Source organism: Salvelinus sp. IW2-2015, linkage group LG18, assembly GCF_002910315.2.
Source record: "Salvelinus sp. IW2-2015 linkage group LG18, ASM291031v2, whole genome shotgun sequence".
NCBI classification, from domain to species: domain Eukaryota; kingdom Metazoa; phylum Chordata; class Actinopteri; order Salmoniformes; family Salmonidae; genus Salvelinus; species Salvelinus sp. IW2-2015.
The window spans coordinates 13411368-13439131 of NC_036858.1; the positions used below are offsets into that span (position 1 = coordinate 13411368).

General features: G+C 42.7%; 1 protein-coding gene across 2 annotated transcripts; it reads left to right on the forward strand.

Moving 5' to 3' along the window:
* Positions 1 to 104: 104 nt before the first annotated feature.
* Positions 105 to 27670, forward strand: cluap1 (clusterin associated protein 1). 2 transcript variants are annotated; one of them, XM_024008137.2, is made up of 13 exons: positions 105 to 218; positions 493 to 563; positions 13798 to 13909; positions 14026 to 14110; positions 14549 to 14728; positions 22268 to 22363; positions 22719 to 22802; positions 22913 to 23046; positions 24631 to 24772; positions 25744 to 25843; positions 26069 to 26179; positions 26438 to 26490; positions 27366 to 27670. In XM_024008137.2, the coding sequence occupies exons 2-13, from the start codon at positions 542 to 544 to the stop codon at positions 27537 to 27539; spliced, it is 1293 nt and encodes a 430-aa protein (XP_023863905.1). In that variant the 5' UTR covers positions 105 to 218; positions 493 to 541; the 3' UTR covers positions 27540 to 27670. The 2 variants fall into 2 exon arrangements, with proteins under 2 accessions (XP_023863905.1, XP_023863906.1); XM_024008138.2 differs by having other exon boundaries at positions 25744 to 25816.
* Positions 27671 to 27764: the final 94 nt, after the last annotated feature.

Genomic DNA, 27764 nt, shown 5'->3' on the forward strand with positions numbered 1-27764 from the left:
ATTATTATAATAATAACGAAATGATCCTTTTTCCAGCTACAAACTTATTTTAGCTAAATTATGAGAATGCGTTCCATTAAAACCGACAGGTTTGTCTCCTCTATGATTCCGTAGTATTGGATTCCATAGAGACGGGCAAACATATTTTTTGGTGTTGCCAGATAGCTAACAAGCTATACCTCATAGAAGAAGCTAACCAATCTAACATCCAAGATAAGGTAAATCGTGTTTAAACTTCCTTGCTAAGGTATTGTGTTATCGTGTGCAACTTTTAAGAACATTATGCCGCAAATACGATATCAACTGGGTGTATTGCTCGAAGTGTATAGTTCATGTAAATAGTTAACGTTACATTACGGGCTGTCATGTTTCTGATTTGGCTAATGTTAACGTAGTTAGCTAGCTAAAGTAACGTTAGTGATGATGCCACCACAGTTGAATCGTCGACTTTGGTAGCATAAGCCAGTATCTGATTTTTCTCAAATCTCTCAGGCTCCAGAAGACTTCCTTGGGTGATTGAGTGCCACAACACGAACAAACTATGTCCTTTAGAGACTTACGAAGTAAGTAACGTTATCTAGCTATTACCACAGACAGAAGAGGTAGTTATAAATATATTCGCTATTAATGTCTGTAATAGAGAGTAATAGTAATGGCGTCTTTTTGTAGGCACTAATAACGCGGAGGCCCGCCGTGGCTCGTTAGTTAATGCTATAGGGAATTTAATGGGGGTATGAGATTAAAGCCGAAAATAAGGTCTGGTAAACAAAGGCTTAGGATATCTTATACGTTTAGTTCTAATAGATAATCGTCATCACCTAACGCCACTTTTTGTGAATGTTGAAGCTTTTGTGTAGCTACGTTAATGAAAACAAAGCACATCTTTACGAAGCAAGTCGAAGTCTACGCCCCTTCGTCGGTCATTGGTCAACATTAGGGATATATATATATATATTTATTTTTTCTTCACCTTTTATTTAACCAGGTAGGCCAGTTGAGAACAAGATAAAGCAAAGCAGTGTGACACAAACAACAACACAGTTACACATGGAAATTACAAACGTACAGTCAATGACACAATAGGGAAAAAATCTATATACAGTGTGTGCAAATGAGGTAAGATTAGGGAGGTAAGGCAATAAATAGGCCGTAGTGGCGAAGTAATTACAATTTAGCAATTAAACACTGGAGTGATAGATGTGCAGAAGATGAATGTGCAAGTAGAGATACTGGGGTGCAAAGGAGCAAAAAAAGTAGTTGGATGGGCTATTTACAGATGGGCTATGTGCAGTGATCTGTGAGCTGCTCTGACAGCTGATGCTTAAAGTTAGTGAGGGAGATATGAGTCTCCAGCTTCAGTGATTTTTGCAATTCGTACCAGTCATTGGCAGCAGAGAACTGTAAGGAAAGGTGGCCAAAGGAGGAATAGGCTTTGGGGTGACCAGTGAAATATACCTGCTGGAGCACGTGCTACGGGTGGGTGCTGCTATGGTGACCAGTGAGCTGAGATAAGGCGGGGCTTTACCTAGCAAAGACTTGGAGCCAGTAGGTTTGGCGACGAATATGAAGCGAGGGCCAGCCAACGAGAGCATACAGGTCGCAGTGGTGGGTAGTATATGGGGCTTTGGGGACAAAACGGATGGCACTGTGATAGACTGCATCCAATTTGCTGAGTAGAGTGTTGGAGGCTATTTTGTAAATGACATTGCCGAAGTCAAGGATCGGTAGGATAGTCAGTTTAACGAGGGTATGATTGGTAGCATGAGTGAAGGATGCTTTGTTGCGAAATAGGAAGCCGATTCTAGATTTAATTTTGGATTGGAGATGCTTAATGTGAGTCTGGAAGGAGAGTTTACAGTCTAACCAGACACCTAGGTATTTGTAATTGTCCACATATTCTAAGTCAGAACCGTCCAGAGTAGTGATGCTGGACGGATGGGCAGGTGTGGGCAGCGATCGGTTGAAGATCATGCATTTAGTTTTACTTGCATTTAAGAGCCGTTGGAGGCCACGGAAGGAGAGTTGTATGGCATTGAAGCTTGTCTGGAGGTTAGTTAACACAGTGTCCAAAGAAGGGCCAGATGTATACAGAATGGTGTCGTCTGCGTAGAGGTGGATCAGAGAATCACCAGCAGCAAGAGCGACATCATTGATGTATACAGAGAAAAGAGTCGGCCCGAGAATTGAACCCTGTGGCACCCCCATGGAGACTGCCAGAGGTCCGGACAACAGGCCTTCCGATTTGACACACTGAACTCTGTCTGAGAAGTAGTTGGTGAACCAGGCGAGGCAGTCATTTGAGAAACCTAGGCTGTTGAGTCTGCCGATAAGAATGTGGTGATTGACAAAGTCGAAAGCCTTGGCCAGGTCGATGAATACGGCTGCACAGTATTGTCTTTTATCGAGGGCGGTTATGATTAGAGGTCGACCGATTATGATTTTTCAACGCCGATACCAATTATTGGAGGACCAAAAATAGCCGATACCGATTAATCGGCCGATTTAAAATAATGTTTTATTTATTTGTAATAATGACAATTACAACAATACTGAATGAACACTTATTTTAACTTAATATAATACATCAATTAAATCAATTTAGCCTCAAATAAATAATGAAACATGTTCAATTTAGTTTAAATAATGCAAAAACAAAGTGTTGGAGAAGAAAGTAAAAGTGCAATATGTGCCATGTAAGAAAGCTAACGTTGAAGTTCCTTGCTCAGAACATGAGAACATATGAAAGCTGGTGGTTCCTTTTAACATGCGTCTTCAATATTCCCAGGTAAGAAGTTTTAGGTTGTAGTTATTATAGGACTATTTCTCTCTATACGATTTGTATTTCATATACCTTTGACTATTGGATGTTCTTATAGGCACTTTAGTATTGCCAGTGTAACAGTATAGCTTCCGTCCCTCTCCTCGCTCGAACCAGGAACGACAACAGGTCATTTAATATGGTCGAATCTGGAAACTATCATCTCGAAAATAAAACATTTATTCTTTCAGTGAAATACGGACCCGTTCCGTTTTTTATCTAACGGGTGGCATCCATAAATCTAAATATTCCTGTTACATTGCACAACCTTCAATGTTATGTCATAATTACGTAAAATTCTGGCAAATTAGTTCGCAACGAGCCAGGTGGCCCAAACTGTTGCATATACCCTGACTCTGCGTGCAATGAACGCAAGAGAAGTGACACAATTTCACCTGGTTAATATTGCCTGCTAACCTAGATTTATTTTAGCTAAATATGCAGGTTTGAAAATATATACTTCTGTGTATTGATTTTAAGAAAGGTATTGATGTTTATGGTTAGGTACAGTCGTGCAACGATTGTGCTTTTTTCGCAAATGCGCTTTTGTTAAATCATCCCCCGTTTGGCTGTCTTTGTTAGGAAGAAGTAGTCTTCACACAGTTCGCAACGAGCCAGGCGGCCCAAACAGCTGCAAACTGTTGCAAGAGAAGTGACACAATTTTCCTAGTTAAAATAATTTCATGTTAGCAGGCAATATTAACTAAATATGCAGGTTTAAAAATATATACTTGTGTATTGATTTTATGAAAGGCGTTGATGTTTATGGTTAAGTACACGTTGGAGCAACGACAGTCCTTTTTCGCGAATGCGCACCGCATCGATTATATGCAACGCAGGACACGCTAGATAAACTAGCAATATCATCAACCATGTGTAGTTAATTAGTGATTATGATTGATTGATTGATTGATTGTTTTTTATAAGATAAGTTTAATACTAGCTAGCAACTTACCTTGGCTTCTTACTGCATTTGCATAACAGGCAGGCTCCTCGAGGAGTGGAAAGTAAGACAGGTGGTTAAAGCGTTGGACTAGTTAACCGTAAGGTTGCAAGATTGAATCCCCGAGCTGACAAGGTAAAAAATCTGTCGTTCTGCCCCTGAACAAGGCAGTTAACCCACCGTTCCTAGGCCGTCATTGAAAATAAGAATGTGTTCTTAACTGACTTGCCTAGTTAAATAAAGGTGTAAATAAAAATGTTTGGCCAAATCGGTGTCCAAAAATACCGATTTCCGATTGTTATGAAAACTTGAAATCGGCCCTAATTAATCGGCCATTCCGATTAATCGGTCGACCTCTAGTTATGATATCGTTTAGGACCTTGAGGCTGAGGTGAGGTGCACCCATGACCAGCTCGGAAACCAGATTGCATAGCGGAGAAGGTTAACTTGTTAACTTGACTTTCGAAGACCTTAGAAAGGCAGGGTAGGATAGAAATAGGTCTGTTGCAGTTTGGGTCTAGAGTGTCTCCCCCTTTTTAAGAGGGGGATGACTGCGGCAGCTTTCCAATCTTTGGGGATCTCAGACTATACGAAAGAGAGGTTGAACAGGCTAGTAATAGGGGTTGCAACAATTGCGGCAGATAATTTTTTGAAAAAGAGGGTCCAGATTGTCTAGCCCGGCTGATTTGTAGGGGTCCAGATTTTGCAACTCTTTCCAGAACATCAGCTATCTGGATTTGGGTGAAGAAGAAATGCGGGAGGTTTGGGCAAGTTGCTGTGGGGGGTGCAGGGCTGTTGATTGGGGGAAGGGGTAGCCAGGTGGAAAGCATGGCCAGCCGTAGAAAAATGCTTATTGAAATTCTCAATAATCGTGGATTTATCGGTGGTGACAGTGTTTCCTAGCCTCAGTGCAGTGGGCAGCTGGGAGGAGGTGCTCTTATTCTCCATGGACTTTACAGTGTCCCAGAACTTTTTGGAGTTTGTGCTACTGGATGCAAATTTCTGTTTGAAAAAGCTAGCCTTTGCTTTCCTAACTGCCTGTGTATATTGGTTTCTAACTTCCCTGAAAAGTTGCATATCGCGGGGGCTATTCAATGCTAATACAGTACACCACAGGTTATTTTTGTGCTGGCCAAGGGTTGTCAGGTCTGGAGTGAACCAAAGGCTATATCTGTTCCTGGTTCTACATTTTTTGAATGGGGCATGCTTATTTAAGATGGTGAGGAAAGCACTTTTAAAAACATAACCAGGCATCCTCTACTGACGGAATGAGGTCAATATCCTTCCAGGATACCCGGGCCAGGTCGATTAGAAAGGCCTGCTCGCTGAAGTGTTTTAGGGAGCGTTTGACAGTGATGAGGGGTGGTCGTTTGACCGCAGACCCATTACGGACGCAGGCAATGAAGCAGTGATCGCTGAGATCCTGGTTGAAGACAGCAGAGGTGTATTTATAGGGCAGGTTGGTCAGGATGATATCTATGAGGGTGCCTGTGTTTACAGATTTGGGGTTGTACCTGGTGGGTTCATTGATAATTTGTGTTTGGACACACACTAAGCATGTGTTTAGTGCAAGGGGGGGGGCAAAGTAAGGCCCGCGAGCTGTATCCGGCTCGCTGGGCACTTCAATCCGGGCCGCGTGACATAAAAAATGTTTTACTTCGGGGTTATTTTACAAAAAAAATTCTCCCCAGTTTCTTGGTATCCAATTGGTAGTTACAGTCTTGTCCCATCGCTGCAACTCCCGTACGGACTCTGGAGAGGTGAAGGTCGAGAGCCTTGCGTCCTCCAAAACACGGCCCAGCCAAGCTGCACTGCTTCTTGACACAATGCCCGCTTAACCCAGAAGCCAGCCGCACCAATGTGTCGGAGGAACATACACCTGCGCCCTGCCCGCCACAGGAGTCGCTAGACCGCGATGGGACAAAGAAATCTCAGCCTGCCAAACCCTCTCTTACCCCAGATGACGCTGGGCCAATTGTGCGCCGTCTCATGGGTCTCCCAGTCACGGCCTGCTGTGACACAGCCTGGGATCAAACTCGGGTCTGTAGTGACTCCTCAAGCACTGCAATGCATTGCCTTAGACCGCTGCGCCACTCGGAAGGCCCCCGCAAATTGATTTTAACAAACAATTGGTCATCCAAAAAATGCGGCCCTCAATTGAATTTCAAAATCCCGATTTGGCCCCTGAGCCAAAAAGTTTGCCCACCCCGGTTTAGGGAGTCCGTCAGATCAGAGGCCGTAGGGATGACCTGGGATGTTCTCTTGATAAGTGTGTGATTTAGATAATATGAATGCTTAGCAGGACAGGAAAATTGTTACTTATCCTCTTGCTCTTTTGCACCCCAGTATCTCTACTTGCACATCATCATCTGCACATCTATCACTCCAGTGTTAATGCTAAATTGTAATTATTTCACCTCCATGGCCTCTTTATTGCCTTACCTCTCTACTCTTCTACATTTGCACACACTGTACATAGATGTTTCTATTGTGTTATTGACTGTACGTTTGTTTATGTGTAACTCTGTGTTATTGTTTTTGTCGCACTGCTTTGCTTCATCTTGGCCAGGTCGCAGTTGTAAATGAGAACTTGTTCTCAACTGGCCTACCTGGTTAAATAAAGGTGAAATACATTTTTTTTTTAAATAAACAAATTCACAAGGTAACGAGTACTTTTGGGTGCCAGGGAAAATGTATGGAATAAAAAGTACGTACTTTAACTTCATTCCTAAAGAAAAGTAAAAGTTGTCAAAAATGTTAATAGTAAAGACACTCCAAAAAACTACTTAAGTACTACTTTAAAGTATTTTTACTTAAATACTTTACACCACTGCTAATTTCTGATTTTTAAGACGACAAGCTGGCAAGCTCAATAGAACAGGGGTTCCCAATCTTTTTCATTCAGGCCCCCTTCCAGCATTGGGGAACATCTCGTGCTCGCGCCATTTCTATAGACACAAGCACTGTTCATGACTGTTCACACCCCTCTTGTTGGCTGAGAGAACATTCTGCAGGTTCAAAGCTTGTTTCCTACAATTCTACACATTTTGTTATGGGGGCAGAGAAAATGTTCCTATTTTAAAGCAAATTTTCTTGCATTTCTCTGCATTTTATCAGGTCTAATGTGTATTCAATTGATATTTAAGTGACTCAAACACTCAAACATAATCTATGGGCTAAAAAACGTGAGCTGACATTTCTGACAAGTTATAAATAACACTCGAGGACGATCAGCTGTCCTTCCTGTCTCCCTGTAGCGCTGTCTTAGGTGTCGCACAGTACGGACATTGCAATATTTTGCCCTGGCCACATCTGCAGTCCTCATGCCTCCTTGCAGCATGCCTAAGGCACGTTCACGCAGATGAGGAGGGACCCTGGGCATCTTTCTTTTGGTGTTTTTCAGAGTCAGTAGAAAGTGTCCTAAATTTTCATAACTGTGACCTTAATTGCCTACCGTCTGTAAGCTGTTAGTGTCTTAATGACCGTTCCATAGATGCATGTTAATTAATTGTGTCATTGAACAAGCATGGGAAACAGTGTTTAAATCCTTTACAATGAAGATCTGTGAAGTTATTAGGATTTTTACGAATTATCTTTGAAAGACAGGGTCCTGAAAAAGGGACGTTTATTTGGGCTGCAATCTGAAGTTTATTTAACTCTAATTAATTTATCCTCTACAACAGAGGTAACTCTGGGTCTTCCTTTCCTGTGGCGGTCCTCACGAGAGCCAGTTTCATCAGAGCGCTTGATGGTTTTTGCGACTTTTCCAGGAGCTACTCCTGCGTTGTCTTGGCTGTGTGCTTAGGGTCGTTGTCCTGTTGGAATGTGAACCTTCGTCCCAATCTGAGGTACTTAGCTCTCTGGAGCAGGTTTTCATCAAGGATCTCTCTGTACTTTGCTCTGTTCGTCTTTCCCTCGATCCTGACTAGTCTCCCAGTCCGTGCTGCTGCAAAACATCCCCACAGCATGATGCTGCCACCACCATTCTACACCGTAGGGATGGTGCCAGGTTTCTTCCAGATATGACACATGGCATTTATGCGAAAGAGTTCAATTTTAGTTTCATTAGACCAGAGAATATTGTTTCTCATGGTCTGAGTCCTTTAGGTGCCTTTTGGCAAGCTCCAAGCTGGCTGTCATGTGTCTTACTGAGGAGTGGCTTCCGTCTGGCCACTCTACCATACAGACCTGATTAGTGGAGTGCTGCAGAGATGGTTGTCCCTCTGGAAGATTTTTCCATCTTCACAGAGGAACTCTGGAGCTCTGTCAAAGTGACCATCAGGTTCTTGGTCACCTCCCTGACCAAGGCCCTTCTCCCCAATGGCTCAGTTTGGCTGGGCGGCCAGCTCTAGGAAAAGTCTTGGTGGTTCCAAACTTCTTCCATTTAAGAATGTTGGAGGCCACTGTGTTCTTGGGGACCTTCAATGCTGCAGAAATGTTTTGGTACCCTTCCCCAGATCTGTGCCTCGACACAATCCTGTCTCGGCGCTCTACGGACAATTCCTGGAACCTCATGGCTAGTTTTTTTTTTCTTCCCTTGGACATGCACTGTCAACTGTTGGATCTTTTAAATAGACTGTTATGTGCCTTTCCAAATCATGTCCAATCAATTGAATTTATCATAGGTGGACTCCAATCAAGTTGGATATACATCTTAGGGATGATCAATGGAAACATGATTCACCTGAGCTCAATTTTGAGTCTCATAGCACAGGGTCTTAATACTTAACTTATTTAAATAAGTTATCTGTTTAAAGTTTTTAATACATTTGCAAAAATAAATTGAAAACAATTTTCACTTTGTCGTTGTGGAGTATTGTGTGTAGATTGATGAGGAACACATGTAATTGAATACATTTTGCAGTAAGGCTGTAACCTAACAAAATGTGGAAGAAGTCAAGCGGTCTGAATACTTTTCGGATGCACCGTATTTGTATCATATCTTAGTTCTTTGAGGTTTGTCTTTTAGAAGAGCACAAAAGGCACATGTAGTGACAGCGAATTGTCCCAGCTCCATCGATTTCCATACAATATCGATGTGAGTGATTGAATTTGCGCTCACTATTGATTACAGTGGAACAAGCTTCGAGTGGACGCTTGGCAAACGTTGGTGTGTGTACAGTTTACAAGGTACAAATTTAGCAAAATACAAGTAATCTGAACACAAGTGTGCCGAAAGAAAGTCTGCACCCCTTTAACTTTTTTTCACAAGTGAAAAGAAATAAGGCTGTGTTAGAAAATCCACTCCAAATCATCCATTCTGTTTGCAACAAGGCTGTTAAGTAATACTGCAAGACAACCCAGCAAATAAATGTTCTTTCTGGTCTAAATTGAAAAACTACAGGGTTGGGTCAAATCCAATACATCACAGTGAAACCCTCTCTATTTTCAAGTATTGTGTTGGCAGAATAAACTTCAACTTCCGGCGCCGAAAAGAGATGGCCGCCTCGCTTCGCGTTCCTTGGAAAATATGCAGTATTTTGTTCTTTTATGTGTTATTTCTTACATCGGTACCCCAGGTAATCTTAGGTTTCATTACATACAGTCGGGAGGAACTACTGAATATACGATTAACGTCAACTCATCATCGTTCCACCAGAGAATATGACTTTCCCGAAACGGATCCAGTGTTTTGCCTTCCACCCAAATACAATGGATCTGATCCCAGCCGCGACCCTGTGCGACGCCGAAAAAAGGGCAAACGAGGCGGTCTCGTGGTCAGGCTTCGGAGACGGGCACATCGCGCTCCACTCCCTAGCATACTACTCGCCAATGTCCAGTCTCTTGACAATAAGGTTGATGAAATCCGAGCACGGGTAGCATTCCAGAGAGACATCAGGATTGCAACGTGCTCTGCTTCACGAAACATGGCTAACTCAAGGGACGCTAACGGAGTCGGTGCAGCCAGCTGGTTTCTTCATGCATCGCGCCGACAGAAACAAACATCTTTCCGGTAAGAAGAGGGGCGGGGGGTATGCCTTATGATAACGAGAAGTGGTGTGATCATCATAACAACACACAGAACTCAAGTCATTCTGTTCACCTGATCTAGAACTCCTCACAATCAAATGTCGACCGCCATTATCTACCAAGGGAATTCTCTTCAATCATAATCACAGCCGTATATATTCCCCCCCAAGCAGACACATCGATGGCCCTGAACGAACTTTATCTGACTCTTTGTAAACTGGAAACCACACACCCTGAGGCTGCATTCATCGTAGCTGTGGGATTTTAACAAGGCTAATCTAAAAACAAAACTCCCTAAATTCTATCAGCATATCGATTGTGCTACCAGGCTGGAAAAACCCCTAGATCATTGTTTTATACTAACTTTCCGCGACGCATATAAGCCCTCCCCCGCCCCCCTTTCGGAAAAGCTGACCCACGACTCCATTTTGTTGATTCCAGCCTACAAAACGAAACTCAAACAACAAGCTCCCGCGCTCAGGTCTGTTCAACGCTGGTCCGACCAATCTGAATCCACGCTTCAAGACTGCTTCGATCACGCGGATTGGAATATGTTCCGCATCGCGTCCAACAACAATATTGACGAATATGCTGATTCGGTGAGCGAGTTCATTAGAAGTGCATTGACGATGTCGTACCCACAGCAACGATTAAAAACATTCCCAAACCAGAAACCGTGGATTGACGGCAGCATTCGCGTGAAACTGAAAGCGCGAACCACTGCTTTTAACCAGGGCAAGGTGACCGGAAGCATGACCGAATACAAACAGTGTAGCCATTCTCTCCGCAAGGCAATCAAACAGGCTAAGTCCCAGTACAGAGACAAAATCGAGTCGCAATTCAACAGCTCAGACACAAGAGGTATGTGGCAGGGTCTACAGTCAATCACGGATTACAAAAAGAAAACCAGGCCCGTCGCGGACCAGGATGTCTTGCTCCCAGACAGGCTAAACAACTTTTTTGCCCGCTTTGAGGACAATACAGTGCCACTGACACGGCCCCTACAAAACCTGCGCTCTCCTTCACTGCAGCCGAGTGGAGTAAAACATTTAAACGTGTTAACCCTCGCAAGGCTGCAGGCCCAGACGGCATTCCCAGCCGCGTCCTCAGAGCATGCGCAGACCAGCTGGCTGGTGGTTTTCGGACATATTCAATCAATCCTTATCCCAGTCTGCTGTTCCCACATGCTTCAAGAGGGCCACCATTGTTCCTGTTCCCAAGAAAGCTAAGGTAACTGAGCTAAACGACTACCGCCCCGTAGCACTCACTTCCGTCATCATGAAGTGCTTTGAGAGACTATCAAGGACCATATCACCTCCACCCTACCGGACACCCTAGACCCACTCCAATTTGCTTACCGACCCAATAGGTCCACAGACGACGCAATCGCAACCACACTGCACACTGCCCTAACCCATCTGGACAAGAGGAATACCCATGTGAGAATGCTGTTCATCGATTACAGCTCAGCATTCAACACCATAGTACCCTCCAAACTCGTCATCAAGCTCGAGACCCTGGGTCTCGACCCCGCCCTGTGCAACTGGGTCCTGGACTTCCTGACGGGCCCCCCAGGTGGTGAGGGTAGGTAACAACATCTCCACCCCGCTGATCCTCAACACTGGGCCCCACAAGGGTGCGTTCTGAGCCTCTCCTGTACTCCCTGTTCACCCACGACTGCGTGGCCATGCACGCCTCCAACTCAATCATCAAGTTTGCGGATGACACTACAGTGGTAGGCTTGATACCAACAACGACGAGACGCCTACAGGGAGGAGGTGAGGGCCCTCGGAGTGTGGTGTCAGGAAAATAACCTCACACTCAACGTCAACAAAACAAAGGAGATGATTGTGGACTTCAGAAACAGCAGAGGGAGCACCCCCTATCCACATCGACGGGTCAGTAGTGGAGAAGGTGGAAAGTTTTAAGTTCCTCGGTGTACACATCACGGACAAACTGAATTGGTCCACCCACACAGACAGCGTGTGAAGAAGCGGCAGCAGCGCCTCTCAACCTCAGGAGGCTGAAGAAATTCGGCTTGTCACCAAAAGCACTCACAAACTCTTACAAGATGCACAATCGAGAGCATCCTGTCGGCTGTATCACCGCCTGGTACGGCAACTGCTCCGCCCACAACCGTAAGGCTCTCCAGAGGGTAGTGAGGTCTGCAGAACGCAACACCGGGGGCAAACTACCTGCCCTCCAGGACACCTACACCACCCGATGTCACAGGAAGGCCATAAAGATCATCAAGGACAACAACCACCCAAGCCACTGCCTGTTCACCCCGCTATCATCCAGAAGGCGAGGTCAGTACAGGTGCATCAAAGCAGGGACCGAGAGACTGAAAAACAGCTTCTATCTCAAGGCCATCAGACTGTTAAACAGCCACCACTAACATTTACGGCGCCGCTGCCAACATACTGACTCAACTCCAGCCACTTTAAAAATGGGAATTGATGGAAATTATGTAAAAAAGTACCACTACCACTTTAAACAATGCCACTTAATATAATGTTTACATACCCTACATTACCCATCTCATATGTATATACTGTACTCTATATCATCTACTGCATCTTGCCATCTTTATGTAATACATGTACCACTAGCCACTTTAAACTATGCCACTTTATGTTTACATACCCTACAGTACTCATCTCATATGTATATACGTACTCTATACCATCTACTGCATCTGCCATGCCGTTCTGTACCACCCTCATTCAGTATATCTTTATGTACATATTCTTTATCCCTTTACACTTGTGTGTGTGTGTAAGGTAGTAGTTGTGGAATTGTTAGGTTAGCTTACTTGTTGGTTATTACTGCATTGTCGGAACTAGAAGCACAAGCATTTCGCTACACTCGCATTAACATCTGCTAACCATGTGTATGTGACTAATAAAATTTGATTTGATTTGATTTGAATCATGTTATGGGTATGCTTGTCATCAGCAGGGACTGGGGAGTTTGTCAGGATCAAAATAAATATGAAAGGAGCAAAGCCCAGGTAAAAAGTTAGAGGAAACCCCACCTCAGTCTTCTGAAAACCTAGCCCTGGGATAGTTTTATTTTTCACACAAGAATTACACAAATTTGAATGCCAAAGACACACCGGCATGGCTTTCCAAGAAGTGTTGAGTGTTCCTGAGTGGTCTAGACTTAAATTTGTTTGAAAATCAGAGACAAGGTTTGAATATTGCTGTCCATCAATGATTCCCAACCAAATGTAATGAGCTTGACCAATTATGACAAAAACAAGTCAAGTAGTACCTGAAGTACCCACCCATCACCCATAGACACAAACAAACATTATCAGGAATGCCTCTTTACCATCTAAGTTAGTTAACTAGCAAGCTAGACTGATGGTTTATAAAAGCCAAAGAATGATCGACTTGTTTTATTGACTAATATCTAGTGTAGCCATCTAGCCAGGTTAATGTTGCTATCTAGCTAGCAACCATGAGCTAGCTAGATAACAATTATTGTGTAAACTTAAACTTACCTAACACAGTTCACAGAATTGTCCATTTTAAACAGATTTCAGTAACATGAGATAGTTAATCCAGAGATTCTTACCTTTGTAGTCTCGTCAAGATCGTCATGTTTTGATAAAATTCACCTTGTCAGAGAAAGATTTACATGGTTATCAAAATGTCACATTAGGGTAAGCCTACACAACACAGACCTTATTTGAAGTGGTAGTGAAATCCCCCAAGGGAAACATTTTATGGGGGGAAAAAACAATTGGAACCATTTCTGTGTTTGACCACTAGGTTTTATGGGTATTATGACTCATACTGTGATACTCTAACATTATGTAACGTTAGCTACGTGATGAAAACAAGATGTTTCTCCTAAGGTTTGCAATACAGGGTGGCTATTTGCCAAAGTAATCTAGCTTTCTTGCTATTTAGGGTAGCAGATAGGTTCAATATGAACTATTGGTCTAGGTATCATGACAATAGTTACCTTTTCTACTGGTTTCCAACTTATTGTGTATCAGCCAGCAGAAAGTAGTTAGTGGATCTCATTTATAATGCAAATAACCATCTCTTGACAGATTTCACAGAAATGATGCGGGCTCTGGGCTATCCTCGCTTGATATCCATGGAGAACTTCAGGACCCCCAACTTTACCCTGGTGGCAGAAATTCTCATTTGGCTTGTGAAAAGGTGATAAATAGGCAAAGTCTGACAAATGCAGTAGCTAGTCTTCTGACAAATGCATACGATACAGCACACTGCTGCAATGCTTTTTATTGTATCGTACGTTTCTGTCGTTCCAACAGATACGAACCGCAAATGGACATACCGAGTGACGTGGACACGGAGACAGACAGGATTTTCTTCATAAAGGCAGTGGCCCAATTTATGGTAAAGATGCATTGTCATTTGTTTAAGGCAGAGGTGGTGCCCGCGTCCCTGGATCCCTTTTCCCCAGAGCTAAAGTCCCGTCAGCCTTGGTCTTACTTTGTTAAATGGGCACCATTCGCCAGAGTACAGTAGAGCAGAGACAGTGTCAAGTATATGCACCGAAGCTTAGGGACCTTTAGCTGTCGGGAAGAGGGGTCCAGAGAAGTTGGATTCACAGCCACTCCGTTTGTTTCATTTATTTGTCTGTTTGTCAATATTTTGTTTATTTTGAGACCTCCCATATTTGTCTATCACATATCGTATTATTTTGTAGTAACTGTTCTACAAGGCCACTTTAATTTTAAGTGCTAACGTCTTTAGAAAATAAGGGAATGTGTAGTTTACGAGGCTAACAGGTTTTTGGAGGGGAACTCAAAATGTGTTTTCACCTGATTCCAGGCAACAAAGGCTCACATCAAGGTGAACACTAAGCGTCTGTACCAGGCTGATGGCTACGCTGTGAAAGAGATGTTGAAGATCACCTCAGTGCTGTACAGTGCCATGAAGACCAAGGAGATGGCCTCAGGGGACAAAGTGGAGGAGGACAATAGCAAATTCAAGTTTGACTTGGGTTCCAAGGTGAGAATGACACTGTAACATGTACCTCCATGTTGCCAACTCCATGTAGGCCTACCTCCAAATATGATAACTCCATGTACCTCCATATAGGCATTGAAGTTAAAGTATATCTACCGCAGTCATATACCCTTGAAAGTGCCTCCGCTACGGCGTTTTTGTTTGTCTGTAAAGGTACACTACGGCTTTTTAACACTAACCGCCTGGCCTTTCAGCCTATAAGTACCCGCTAGAGAACGTTGCCGGGGGTCACCTTTAGCATATGCATCAGATGCATGTCCACCCGCAAGGTGTACAAACATAAGCATCAACTCTTGCTAAATAGTGCGTAAAGGATGAATTGCATGAAGAAATATTATTGGAAATAAATCCATGTAGAAATTTAGCCACAATAGTGTAAATCTACAAAGTCCTAGTGAAAAACGTTGGCCTGGACTTTGTAGAATTACACTATTGTGGATACATTTATTTCCAATAATATTTCTTCATGCAATTCATCCTTTACAATTGTTTACGCACTATTTAACAAGAGTTGGTGCTTATATACTACTGTTCAATTATGTTCTTTGAATTAATTGTTCTTTTCCTATTTTCAACACAGCCAATGACACATCAACATTCGTAACAGTCTAATACATACATTTCATATATGCTATCGGAAGAATAATAATTTGGTTGTTTATGAAGGTCTTAGAATAAATACAATTAGAATACTAAAAAAAATATTAATTCAAAGAACATAATACCATTTTCATTAGTTTGTTACTTCTAGCTAAAAGTAAAAATGAAAAATCACTAGTTAAAGAGTTAAAATCCATCACACAGAAATCTATTATTTAATTTTGGCAGGTCTAAAGAAACATTGTGGAAATAAGAAAAGGTATTTAAAAAAACAGAATAGCATATTTCAAGTTTTATGTTACTAGTCTTAGTCGCTAGAGCAATGCTGCCGCGTGTTCTGAACGCATAGCCATGCGGTTATTTTTGGAAATAGAGCTGCACCTCTTGAATTTTGAGTTATTTGACAAAGGTAAGTGTCATAGAAACTGCAGAATATGCTCTTTGTGAAACGTTTTACTTGGAGTATTTGATAAAGTGATGCTCCCTTCTTCCCTGCGTCTGTCAATTCCATTTCGTGCCCATCTCTTCATGTATAATTTTACCACCCATAATATTGTCACTCATCAACTATTGTCAATTGAATCTTGTCTTTAGGCCAGCTCTTATTGTTTGTGAAATTAATTTAGGTTTAGTTTTGGTGTAGTTTTGATGCGCAGGCTGACAAGCATCGCTTCCCCTCGCTCATCAACTCAGATATGTTTTGCAGTATTCTAAAAGTCTAGTGCAACACGTAGAATGTTTTCATTTCCCTTACAATACATTTAGTAATAGTTATAGCAAATAAAACAGTCCTGTAACAGCTTCTTTTGACAAAGTAAAAGAGAATGATACAGTATTAACCCGCAAGCCGCGCCGTCAAAGTATTTGCTAAAATCATGAGCGCCAATGCTGATGGGTAGGCATAACATGAACTCGTCATCACACTATTGTTTTTATATATAAATCAACCTCTTCACCGTCCTTATCATTCAGTTAGGCCTAGTTTAATTGTGAAGTAACGTGCACAATTATCGCCCATTCATTCTTATCTATAACCTTATTTTACCAGGTAAGTTGACTAAGAACACATTCTCATTTACAGCAACAACCTGGGGAATAGTTACAGGGGGGATGAATAAGCCAATTGGAAGCTTGGGATGATTAGGTGGCATGAGGGCCAGATTGGGAATTTAGCCAGGACACCGGGGTTAACACTCTTACGATAAGTGCCATGGGATCTTTAGTGACCACAGCGAATCAGGACACCCGTTTAACTTCCCATCCAAAAGACGGCACCCTACACAGGGTAATGTTCCAAATCACTGCCCTGGGGCATTGGGCTAATATTTTTTTTAGACCAGAGGAAAGTGCCTCCTAATCCTTCTGGTCTCCCATCCAAGACCAACCCTGCTTAGCTTCAGAGGCAAGGATGCAGTGTGGTATGCTTCAGTGCGGAAAGAGAGACAGAGACACATGCCTAGTGCCTGGCTGGGTACAAACATCCTACAGCTCAATGTCTTGCGGGTTAAGTTGTGAATAGTTATGGGGTAAAAAGGCTCTAAATACTTTTCTGTTTGTGAGTTGAAAAATTCTGACATGAGCAATGTAAAATACAACCATTTAGGAAAAGTCAGGGAAAGACATTGCTTTTTGGGGGTAGGAATCGTCCGCTAAGAATCGATTCCTAAGATTCAGTATTTTTGGAATGGAGGAGACCAATTTTAGTTGCCGTGCTTCCGAGAACACAAACACTCTGATCTTTCATAGCGAGCTAGCAAGGGACGGAGAGAGACAGGAGGAGCGTGCTGGAATGTTGTATTTCGCAATTTCTTGTCTTTCAATGTCTCGCAACTTCAGTAAAGCAGGGCCTTATCATCAATTAATAGGCTAGGATATTTTATACGCAACAGACCGAAGACTGAACACACACTGTGATTTGAGTTTTGTGGAGGGGGCAAAACCATTGTTTTTCCGTTACAGATTTTTCTTAACGTTAAAGATCCCAATTTCGTTTAAACGTTTACACCCCTAGGTTCGACCCGCCTAAACTGTTTGGGATTTGCATTTTGACCACTTTGGGCATCTCTGTACACACTGTCGTAGATCAGAATCTTAGAAGGAATGACAAAATTATATATTTTACTAGACAATTATCACAGTTGATTATGACAAAGTATGCCATAACAATTTTGTTCGAATCCAGGCTGTATCACAACCGGCCGTGATTGGGAGTCCCATAGGGCGGCCCACAATTGTCCCAGCGTCGTCCAGGTTAGGGTTTGGCCGTCATTGTTAATAAGAATTTGTTCTTTACTGACTTGCCTAGTTAAATCACAGACTACAAAAGGAAAACCAGCCACATCGTGGACACCGACGTCTTGCTTCCAGATAAGCTAAACACCTTCGCTCACTTTGAGGGTAACAGTGCCACTGACCCGCTACCAAAGACTGTGGGTTCTTCTTCTCCGTGGCCGATGTAAGCGTGTTCTCCCTCGCAAGGCTGCCGGCCCAGACGGCATCCCTAGCACGTCCTTGGAGCATGCGCAGACCAGCTAGCTGGTGTGTTTACGGACATTTTCAATCTATCCCAGAGATGGCCACCATTGTTCCTGTACCCAAGAAAGCAAAGGTAACTGAATTAAATGACTATCGCCCCATAGCGCTCACTTCTGTCATCATTCTGGACTCCAAAGCAACAAGCCCACCTCCAGAAACTCCTGTACCCCTATATAGGTCCTAGGGGGGGACATTTAAGCATATACCTGATAACATCATTTTGCATGACCTGTATTCTCTTTTTCAGCTTTTTTGATAGCACACTATACCATGCAGAGCAGGCATAATCAAAATTACACTGAATCAAGGTTGAGACAAGCAGTTTCTTAACTTTGATGTTAAAATATCTAGTGTTACGATATAAACCATTTCAATTTGTTTGCCATTTTAGAAATAATTTTTAGCAGCAATCAGGTCTCCAGAAAGGGATTGATCTAGGGACACACCAAAATAAGTGAATCAAAAACGAGTGTAAATCTCCTTGCTTGCACAGTTTACCTTTATCTTGTCAGCCCTAAGCAATCTATGTTTTGTTCCAAAAAAAATGTATTCAGTTTTCCCCAAATGTAGCGACATTTTGTTGTCAGTCAACCAATCTCTAACAAAATGCAATTCCTTACTCAGGGTCTCCTCTATGTAAACTGTATCCTTGACTGATATCAGTATGGCTGAGTCATCAGTATAAAGCAGGAGTTTGCACTTTACTGTAGCTGGCATATCATTAACATATATAAGAGAGGCCCTAAAATTGATCCCTGCGGTGCTCCACATGATGTTTCTTTGGCCTCTGACAGAACATCACCAACATTACGTACTTGTGTTCTGTTGGTCATATAAGACCTAAACCAATTCACTGCTACATCATTTAGACCCGTGCATTTCAGTTTCATCAGGAGAATATCATGGTCCACAGTGTCAAAATATTTTCGCAAGTCTAACATGATCGTACCTGTATAGCTCCCCTTCTCACTTTCCTGCCACAACAACTATCTAATACACACAAAAGTAAAGGAACGGAATAAGAATATATACACTACCGTTCAAAAGTTTAGGGTCACTTAGAAATGTCCTTGTTTTTAAAAGAAAAGCCATTTCTTTGTCCATTTAAAAGGACATCAAATTGATCCAAAATACAGTGTAGACATGGTTAATGTTGTAAATGACTATTGTAGCTGGAAACGGCAGATTTTTTTATGGAATGTCTACATAGGCTTACAGAGGCCCATTATCAGCAACCATCACTCCTGTGTTCCAATGGCACGTTGTGTTAGCTAATCCAAGTTTATAATTTTAAAAGGCTTATTGATCATTAGAAAATCCTTTTGTAATTATGTTAGCACAGCTGAAAACTGTTGTTCTTATTAAAGAAGCAATAAAATGGTCCTTCTTTAGACTAGTTGAGTATCTGGAGCATCAGCATTTGTGGGTTTGATTACAGCCTCAAAATGGTCAGAAACAAAGACCTTTCTTCTGAAACGCATCAGTCTATTCTTGTTCTGAGAAATGAAGGCTTTTCCATGCGAGAAATTGCCAAGAAACTGAAGATCTCGTACAACGCTGTGTACTACTCCCTTCACAGAACAGAGCAAACTGTCTCTAACCGGTGCACAACTGAACAAGAGGACAAGTACATTAGAGTGTCTAGTTTGAGAAACAGACGCCTCACAAGTCCTCAACTGTCAGCTTCATTAAATAGTACCCGCAAAACACCAGTCTCAACGTCAACAGTGAAGAGGCGACTCCGGGATGCTGGCCTTCTAGGCAGAGTTGCAAAGAGCAAGCCATATCTCAGACTGGCCAATAAAAAGGAAAGATTAAGATTGGCAAAAGAACACAGACACTGGACAGAGGACCTCTGCCTAGAAGGCCAGCATCCCGGAGTCGCCTCTTCACTGTTGACGTTGAGACTGGTGTTTTGTGGGTCCTTTGTCCTCTGTTACCATGCACAGCTCAAACAAATCATTTGTGATACCTTTGCTATGGTAAAAGTTGTTAATGAAAGACTGGCCATAGTGTCCAGAGCAGGTCGGTAACAACTTAACCAGAGATGAGGCTATAGTGGTAAAAAAATATATATATATTTGCAACCTTTTATCTGGTTATCGCATAAAACATAATCAATATCAAGGCCAACACTACAGGATTTTACCTAGTTTTTGAGCCAATGTCCTTTTAAAATGTTCCACAGTTTACGAGTCTGATGTAAGTTGGCATTAACAGTGTCTATGTTATGTTTGGATTTGACCTTATCCATTGTGTATCTGGTTTATACAGTTACTATAACCATCATAATCTTGTAGATTTGTCCTTTTGAATTTGGCCAGGTAGCGATCCCTTTTCCTTGTGAGGTCTAAGATCTCGGAAGTGATCCATTTCCCTGACCACTGTTTGATTCTACTTTGTTTCATCGGAGCCAGAGAGTCGAGTGCAGACAGAAACATATCTTTAAAAGATACCAAGCTTGATCAACATCGCAGTTTTGTACATGAGACCAATACAAATTTCCAAGTACTTCTACAAACGTTCCTTTGAGTAATGTTTCATAGACCGTACCTTCATGTAGTTATTACCTGGCTCAAGTAGTATTTTGGATTTCTTACGGGTACAGTAGGTTACCATATGATCACTAAAAACTATATTTAAGACTTCTGACTGACAGACATTCTCTTGGTCTGATGATACAATAATCAAATCCAAAGTTGACCTACTCTCTACACACCCGGGTTGGCTCAACAATCAGTTGTTTCAGTTATACAGGGCATTTACTAGTGTACTTTTCTTGGGTGATAACTGCACATTTGTATTACAATCGCCAAGCAGAATATATTCTCTATCAGCAAATACATTGTGATCACAGCAATTTGATTCAAGTAATCATAGAAATTATTCTGCTTAGGAGTCCAATAGCACACACCGACAACTATAGGACGACATTTAAGAAGAAGTATATCTACTGGTGCAACCTCAAGTCCATCCATTTTCAGATCTGAATGAGGGTTAAAATGCACATCATTCCTAGTAAAGACGCACATGCCGCCACCGTTTCGGTCAATTCTATGAATGCTATAACCAGGTAGCTCAACCTCATTGTCCTCAAATGACCCGTCGAGCCATGTCTCAGTCACAGCTACTACTGCAGCCCAGGTGTTAGAAGCGAGGAGATTTTAATTCCTCTAATTTCAGCAGCAGGCTCCATGCGTTGACATGAATAAAGTGAAGTCCTCTCCGATTGAAACAGTCAAAACATTTTCTGTGCCCACTGCTCATTTTCTGTGCCCACTGCTGATACATCAACTATCTCATCTAGATTGCACTCATCATCCCTGCTTGTGTCCAGCATCCCAATGTTTGGCACTACGTTTAAACAGCACACATTGCAAACAAGCGAAATGTTATTTTGAGACTTTACAGCTTCATCATATGACAAGGGTTGGATATCCCCACACTTTGTGTACTTAGCGCTTTATGCTTATGTTGCAGAACAATACATTGCATGAGGCACAAAGATGCAGTCCTCCATAACCACAGGCCAGACATTCAGGCTGTAATCAGTACTTGAACGAATCAATAACTACTGGTGACAACCCAAAACTAGCAGTCACAGTCAACAGCCCTTAAGTACTGGGCCCAGATTCACGAAACCTTCTTGAGAAGAAATGTCTTAACTGCCATTTTTTCCTTAACTATAGACTTAAGAAGAACGTTAAGCTAAGTTGCTATTCCTCAAAAAGATTATTGGAAATGTTATTGCGCTACTTATGTTCTCCTTAAGCAAAAAGTTAAGAAGAAATGTGATTATTGAAAATAAAGTTCTTGGAAATGTTGTTAATTCCAAGATAGCTAAACCCTTGTCTTAAACTCAGGGCAGTGAGAGAAAAAGCTCATGAAAGCAATTGAACATGTTTAATTCACTCACAGACTTCATCTGAAAGTTTCATTATTGATTATTTTAAACCCAAGAACATGTTTTAGAACAGTAATCTCAGTACAAAATATGCTAACATGATTGCCATTGCTAGCTAGATAGCTAAAATGGTTGCCTTGCAACAAACAGCCGTAAGAAGATGTTTGAAAAGTTCATAAGAAAATCATTCAATCTTAAGATATTGTTGATGAATTATACTTACTTACTTTTTTTTCTTAAGTTTTTGCGTAAGAAGTGTTTTGTGAATCTGGGCCCTGGTGTTTTTCCCCACTATTACAATATATTTAGTTATTGATGATGTGGCTGGTGACACCGCCATGAAAATTGCACACAAAAAAGGAAAGAAAAACAACTCTATCGTCATGAAATATTGTTATTTTCTGTATTACGTGTTTAGTGTTTTCAAATGTACTTTTCCAGGCTTTTTCCTCTGAATTCTCCTTCTCTTGTCTGTGATCCAGATTGCAGACCTGAAGGCAGCGAGGCAGCTGGCCTCGGAGATCACGTCTAAAGGAGCGTCGCTTTACGATCTGCTGGGGAAGGAGGTGGACCTGAGGGTGAAGGAAACACACACACACAGGCTCAGAAACACACCACGGCTGGGGAAAGCAATCTGAGATTTTGACTGCATGTCTGGGACTGTGGGTGACGGATTGACAGCCCCCCGTTATGTGGAAATGTTACCAAAGACATCTGTATCATTTAAAATATTTGACACGGCACTTGATTTGAGAAGACATTGGAACGCTGCGGACAGGCACACACTGGTTACTTAGAAGTATTACTTAGAAGAAAACTTTGGAGAAGAATGTCTATGCAATTCTTCACCAGAATATCTGTGACAGATTATAATGACATGTTGTCTTTGAGAGTTGAACCATATCATGTTGATCCTGTCTCTCTTCATTATAGGAGATGAGAACTGCTGCCATCTCCAGACCCTTGGAGATCAACGAGACAGAGAAGGCCCTCAGAGCAGCCATCAAGGAAGTTTTGGTGTGTATTGTCTTGAGATACAGACACGGCTCATATGTCTGTTCCACCACCATTCACTCTCAATAGCAACCACTCTAGCTAATGTATATGTGTCTTGCTCTGTGGTCCAGGAAAGCGTGGATAAAACCAAAGACATGCTGAACAACGTGTCCTCCGATGAGACCAGCCTGGAGTCCAAAATGGAGAAGAAGAAACAGGAGCTGGAGAGGAATCGGAAGAGACTCCAGACTCTACAGAGTGTACGGTGAGTTAGGAGAAACTTCTGTGGCAATTTATGTGTTTAAAAAAAATATATAGATATTTAGAAGGACTGAGAAGCTTAGTTCTGATGACTTTTTAAAAGGACATTGTACTCCAAAATGAATGAAAATACAATTATGCTGACGCCATCTAAAATATAATTTCCACCTCGAGAAATGAGCCCAATAACATATTGGTCAAATTATTTGTACAAATCATTTTAACATATTGGACCATGAAATTAATTTAACATATTTTAACATAGGCTATATGCATTGTCCATATTATCAGGTATGCTATTAGCAACGAGTATTATAACCTGTAGCCCAACTGACGCAGCATAGTGGCTATAAATAAATAGGCTGAAGCATGGGGTTGCCTATGTTCATTTAGTAGGCCAAGTGCTTGCTTGCCCATCTGACCACACCCACTTTGCTCTTTACAACCACATTGGGCGCTTCCTGGAGGAGGCGGAGTCCTCAAAGCTGCCCTTGGAAGCTTTTCTCTTCCTCTTCCTCTGCTGGGCCCTCTCTGCCCCCTCCTCGTCCTCCCTGCAGTCCGGAGCCTTTTTCTAGACTGTGACTGTGTACAGGACCAACAGCCGGAGGTCGTCTTCGAAGTCATAGTCCGAGATCCTCCATTGGTCTGTGCACTGGCCTCCATCCTCCACCCTCTCCCCTCATTGGTTGAAAACCTGAGAAGCATCCCGCCGGCCTCCACACCGGCTCTCCACAGCAACCCAGTTCCACTCAGACCCAGCTTGTTTCGAGACTACCCAGGATTTGAATGTCTGAGGGTAGTGGGGAAGTGCCATCAGGATTCCTCGGGTACTGGTATTCCTCCTTGCCTCTGTTGTAGGGCTATTTTTCAGAAGCCCAGTTAGTGAGGCACCTGGAACAGTGGGGTGCTGGATGATCGGGAGAGAAAGAACCCCCTCAATAGGTGGTGGAGGATTCTCTTCTGAGATGGATTCTCTGCCTCTGCGCCATAGAGGAAGTCATGCTCAGCGGAGTGCAGGTTGGCCACCTTCCTATCCAGAATAAAGAAACTTTCCATCCATATCCATACTGCCTGGAAAGAGAAGTCAGACAAAATGGTCAGAGCTGACTGCAAATTGAAAACCCATGATTTCCCTTACAGTACAGCACTAAAATTACTATCATCTAGAGGCTAACTTTTGCCCCAAGACTGTCCTGATGCTGTATCTCAATATTTGTTCATAAATACCTGGGAAGCGGTAGAAAACAAATTATAATTTCATTTTTATTAGAAATGAATACCGTGTACAATGCTTTAAAGATTATTGAATCAACTTTGCTCATGAGTTAAGCAGTAAGCACGTTTTATCTTCATGCCTAACTCTTTTCTCTTGCACATCAATACATTTTAGCAGGGTGCTAGTCTAGAAGCCAAGAAACAACAATCCCATAATATAGAAGTGAGAGTCCAACACTCTTGAAATAGTTGCATATTTTTTTAATATTTTTTTATTACATTTATTTTTCTAAGACAATGTCTTATTAATAGCTCACAAACATTTCAGCTTAACACTAGTTTTCTCACACTCACACACCTGTTCCTCTCCCAGGCCAGCATTCATGGATGAGTATGAAAAGATTGAGGAGGACCTGCAGAAGCAGTACGAGACCTACGTGGAGAAGTTCCGTAACCTGAGCTTCCTGGAGCAGCAGCTGGAGGACTACCATAGACTGGAGCAGGAGAGGTTTGAGGTGAGCGAGCGTCCTCCTCAGTCATAGGGTTGTATTTGGTTGGTACCATAGACGTCAGGGGGCCTGTTCAAGAGGGTGCGATGTTACGGAATGTTCACAAATATACAGGTAACTGCCAGAATAAAGGAAACGCCAACATAAAGTATCTTAATAAGGAGTTGGACCACCACGAGCCGCCAGAACAGCTTCAATACACCTTGACATAGATTCTACAAGTGTCTGGAACTCTATTGGAGGGATCCGACACCATTCTTTAACATTAAATTACATAATTTTGTTTTTGTTGATGGTGGTGGAAATAGCTGTCTCGGGCGTTGCTCCAGAATCTCCCAAAAGTGTTCAAATGGGTTGAGATCTGGTGACTGAGACGGACATGGCATATGGTTTACATTGTTTTCATGCTCATCAAACCATTGTGACCACTCGTGCCTTGTGGATGGGGGCATTGTCATCCAATGGGTGTATTAGCCATGGTAGCTAAAATAATGGCCTGCCCAGCATTTTTATACATGACCCTAAGCATGATGGGATGTTAATTGCTTAATTAACTCAGGAACCACACCTGTGTGGAAGCACCTGCTTTTAATATACTTAGTATTTTTCATTTACTTAAGTGGTTCCATTATTTTGGCAGTTACCTGTATTACTTGTTGTCTGTTCACACTGCTTTGCTTTATCTTGGCCAGGTCGCAGTTGTAAATGAGAACTTGTTCTCAACTAGCCTACCTGGTGAAATAAAAATAAAAATTTCAAACAGAAGTGATTGTCTGTCATGCAGAACAGCGAATCCCGTCAGCTTAATCTTTAAAAAAAACTTTTATCTGCAACATTGTGAACATTTCACCTCACTGAACACACCCCTGGTATGAATTCTACTGGCTGTTACCTCGAAACATGGTCTTGCCTGATATATTGTGATTGACAGATGTACAAAAGGCTATATCAACTTATTTTTCTTTGTTCTATCTCAGGAGACTGAGAACACCCTTAGGATGATGCAGCACAAACTGCGGGAGGAGGAGAGGAGGCTGATGAGGAGTGGAGGTGACACGCGTTCAGTAACACACACCTGTATGACACACTCAATAAACCACAATCAACATCACGCGCTTGATGACACACACACACACACATGAATCGATGCTCGAACACAGTCTCACGCATAATTTGAAAAGTAATCAATTCAGAGGTCAAACTCATTCTGCTTGCATTGCACGTGTAATATTCTTTGAATGCCATGCTTTAATCAATAAATACTGCCCTTGGCCGTAATACTCTAGTTGTATATCTCCATAGCCAAAGACGAGGACTCCGATATGGACATCCCTGAGGACGAGGGTTCAGACAGTGATATGGAGGATCGCAGACCCTCTAAACCCCGTCCCACCAGAAACGGCCCTATGACAGGTACTTAACTCTCTACTCTAGCGTTACCCCTCTTCATGAGGCCATGTCCAGCCAGGAGGGCCACCGTGTGCTATGGCGGCTTTCGTTCCAGCCCTGCTCCAACACACCTGATTTAAACTACAGCGTTTGAATCAGGTGTGTTAGACTGCAGTTCGGCTGGAGAGAAAAAAAACCAGGTTCCAGAGTCGCCCACCCCTGTCCCCACGGGGACCCAGCTGCCTCATATCACACTTGACCCTTAAACCTCTATCCTAACAGGGAGAGGCGGAGCGCGGCTCGTCGGCAACATGCAGGGTGGAGACAGCGAGGAGGTCAGTAAAGGGGTAACCATGACGATAACGAGCGCCCCCCAAAAATTATGATTCACTCCTTTTTAGAAACTCAACTCATTCACTCCATATTAAGTGATACCTACCAGTGAGGTATGACTACAGTCGATAGAGGATAATGCCAGCCTGAGACTGCTTTACCGCAGGCAAACGAAAAGTAGGACAAGAGAGCACTTCCCAGGTAACGCCACCCCAAAGGACAGCACGTCCAATAGAAATGAGACTGAGAGGCAAAAGCGCTTGGTAATCTGTCTCCAGTGTTTAGAGATCGGTTTGTCTCCCATGAATTTGTGTATGGAGACTTCTCTGGCTAGATACACAGAGCCCTCTCTTCTTTCTCCATCACTCTCTCTCTTTCCCATCTGTTCTTTCTACCTATCCTGTTCCTCATCATCTCATATTTCTCTGTTTTATCCCCTTTTCACTTCATTTCCCTCCTTTTCTCTCCACCATTCGTATTTCAAAAGCCCAAAGCGGTTGCGTCCAACTCACTTCCTCGCGCCCCCACACGGAGGACAGGGAAGGTTGGTGTGGGACCATGGGATCTAGTCTGTGGCATGTGTGGCCCCTAGCCATGATGGATGTGAACTGAGCAGATCACATGAGTAGATCCGATTGGCTAGCTCATTAGATGGCAACATCTGATTGGTAGTAGTTTAGAGTTTGGTTGCACCGCACAGTGAAATGTTTCCCTAGGTGGTTGTATTAGCACTAGCTGAGCATTACCCCATGTACCCTGTATGTGTGTAGAATTTCCCGAACCTCCTAGAACCCATCAGACTTTGGCTTGTAGTTGTGTTAAGGCACTATCATGCTAAGGTACGAACCTTGTTAGCTAACTCTGTCTGCTCTTTCAGACAGAGGACAGTGAAATAGACGTGGACGAGGATGATGATGAGGAAGGTGAGGAGGAGAATGAGGACCTGGAGGACGACAACGACAGTCTAGAAGTCGCGGCGCCCAAGCCATCCCGGGCCTCCAGGGGGCCCTTGAGGCCCCAGCTATTAGAGGAGAGCGATAACGACTTTTAAGCTGACACACACACACACACACACATCCACCCACACTGTATCACAGCTCGTGAGCACTGAGGACAAACAAAACACTTTATTCCATATAACCTAATAATGTAATCATATAATAAACACTCTGTCCAATCTGAGCTTCCTGTTTCTGAGTGTTATCTAGCTCCGCGGTCCACCACTCAGTAGTAAATGACTGAATCATCTTAACAGCAAGCGTGCCAATAGCGCCAG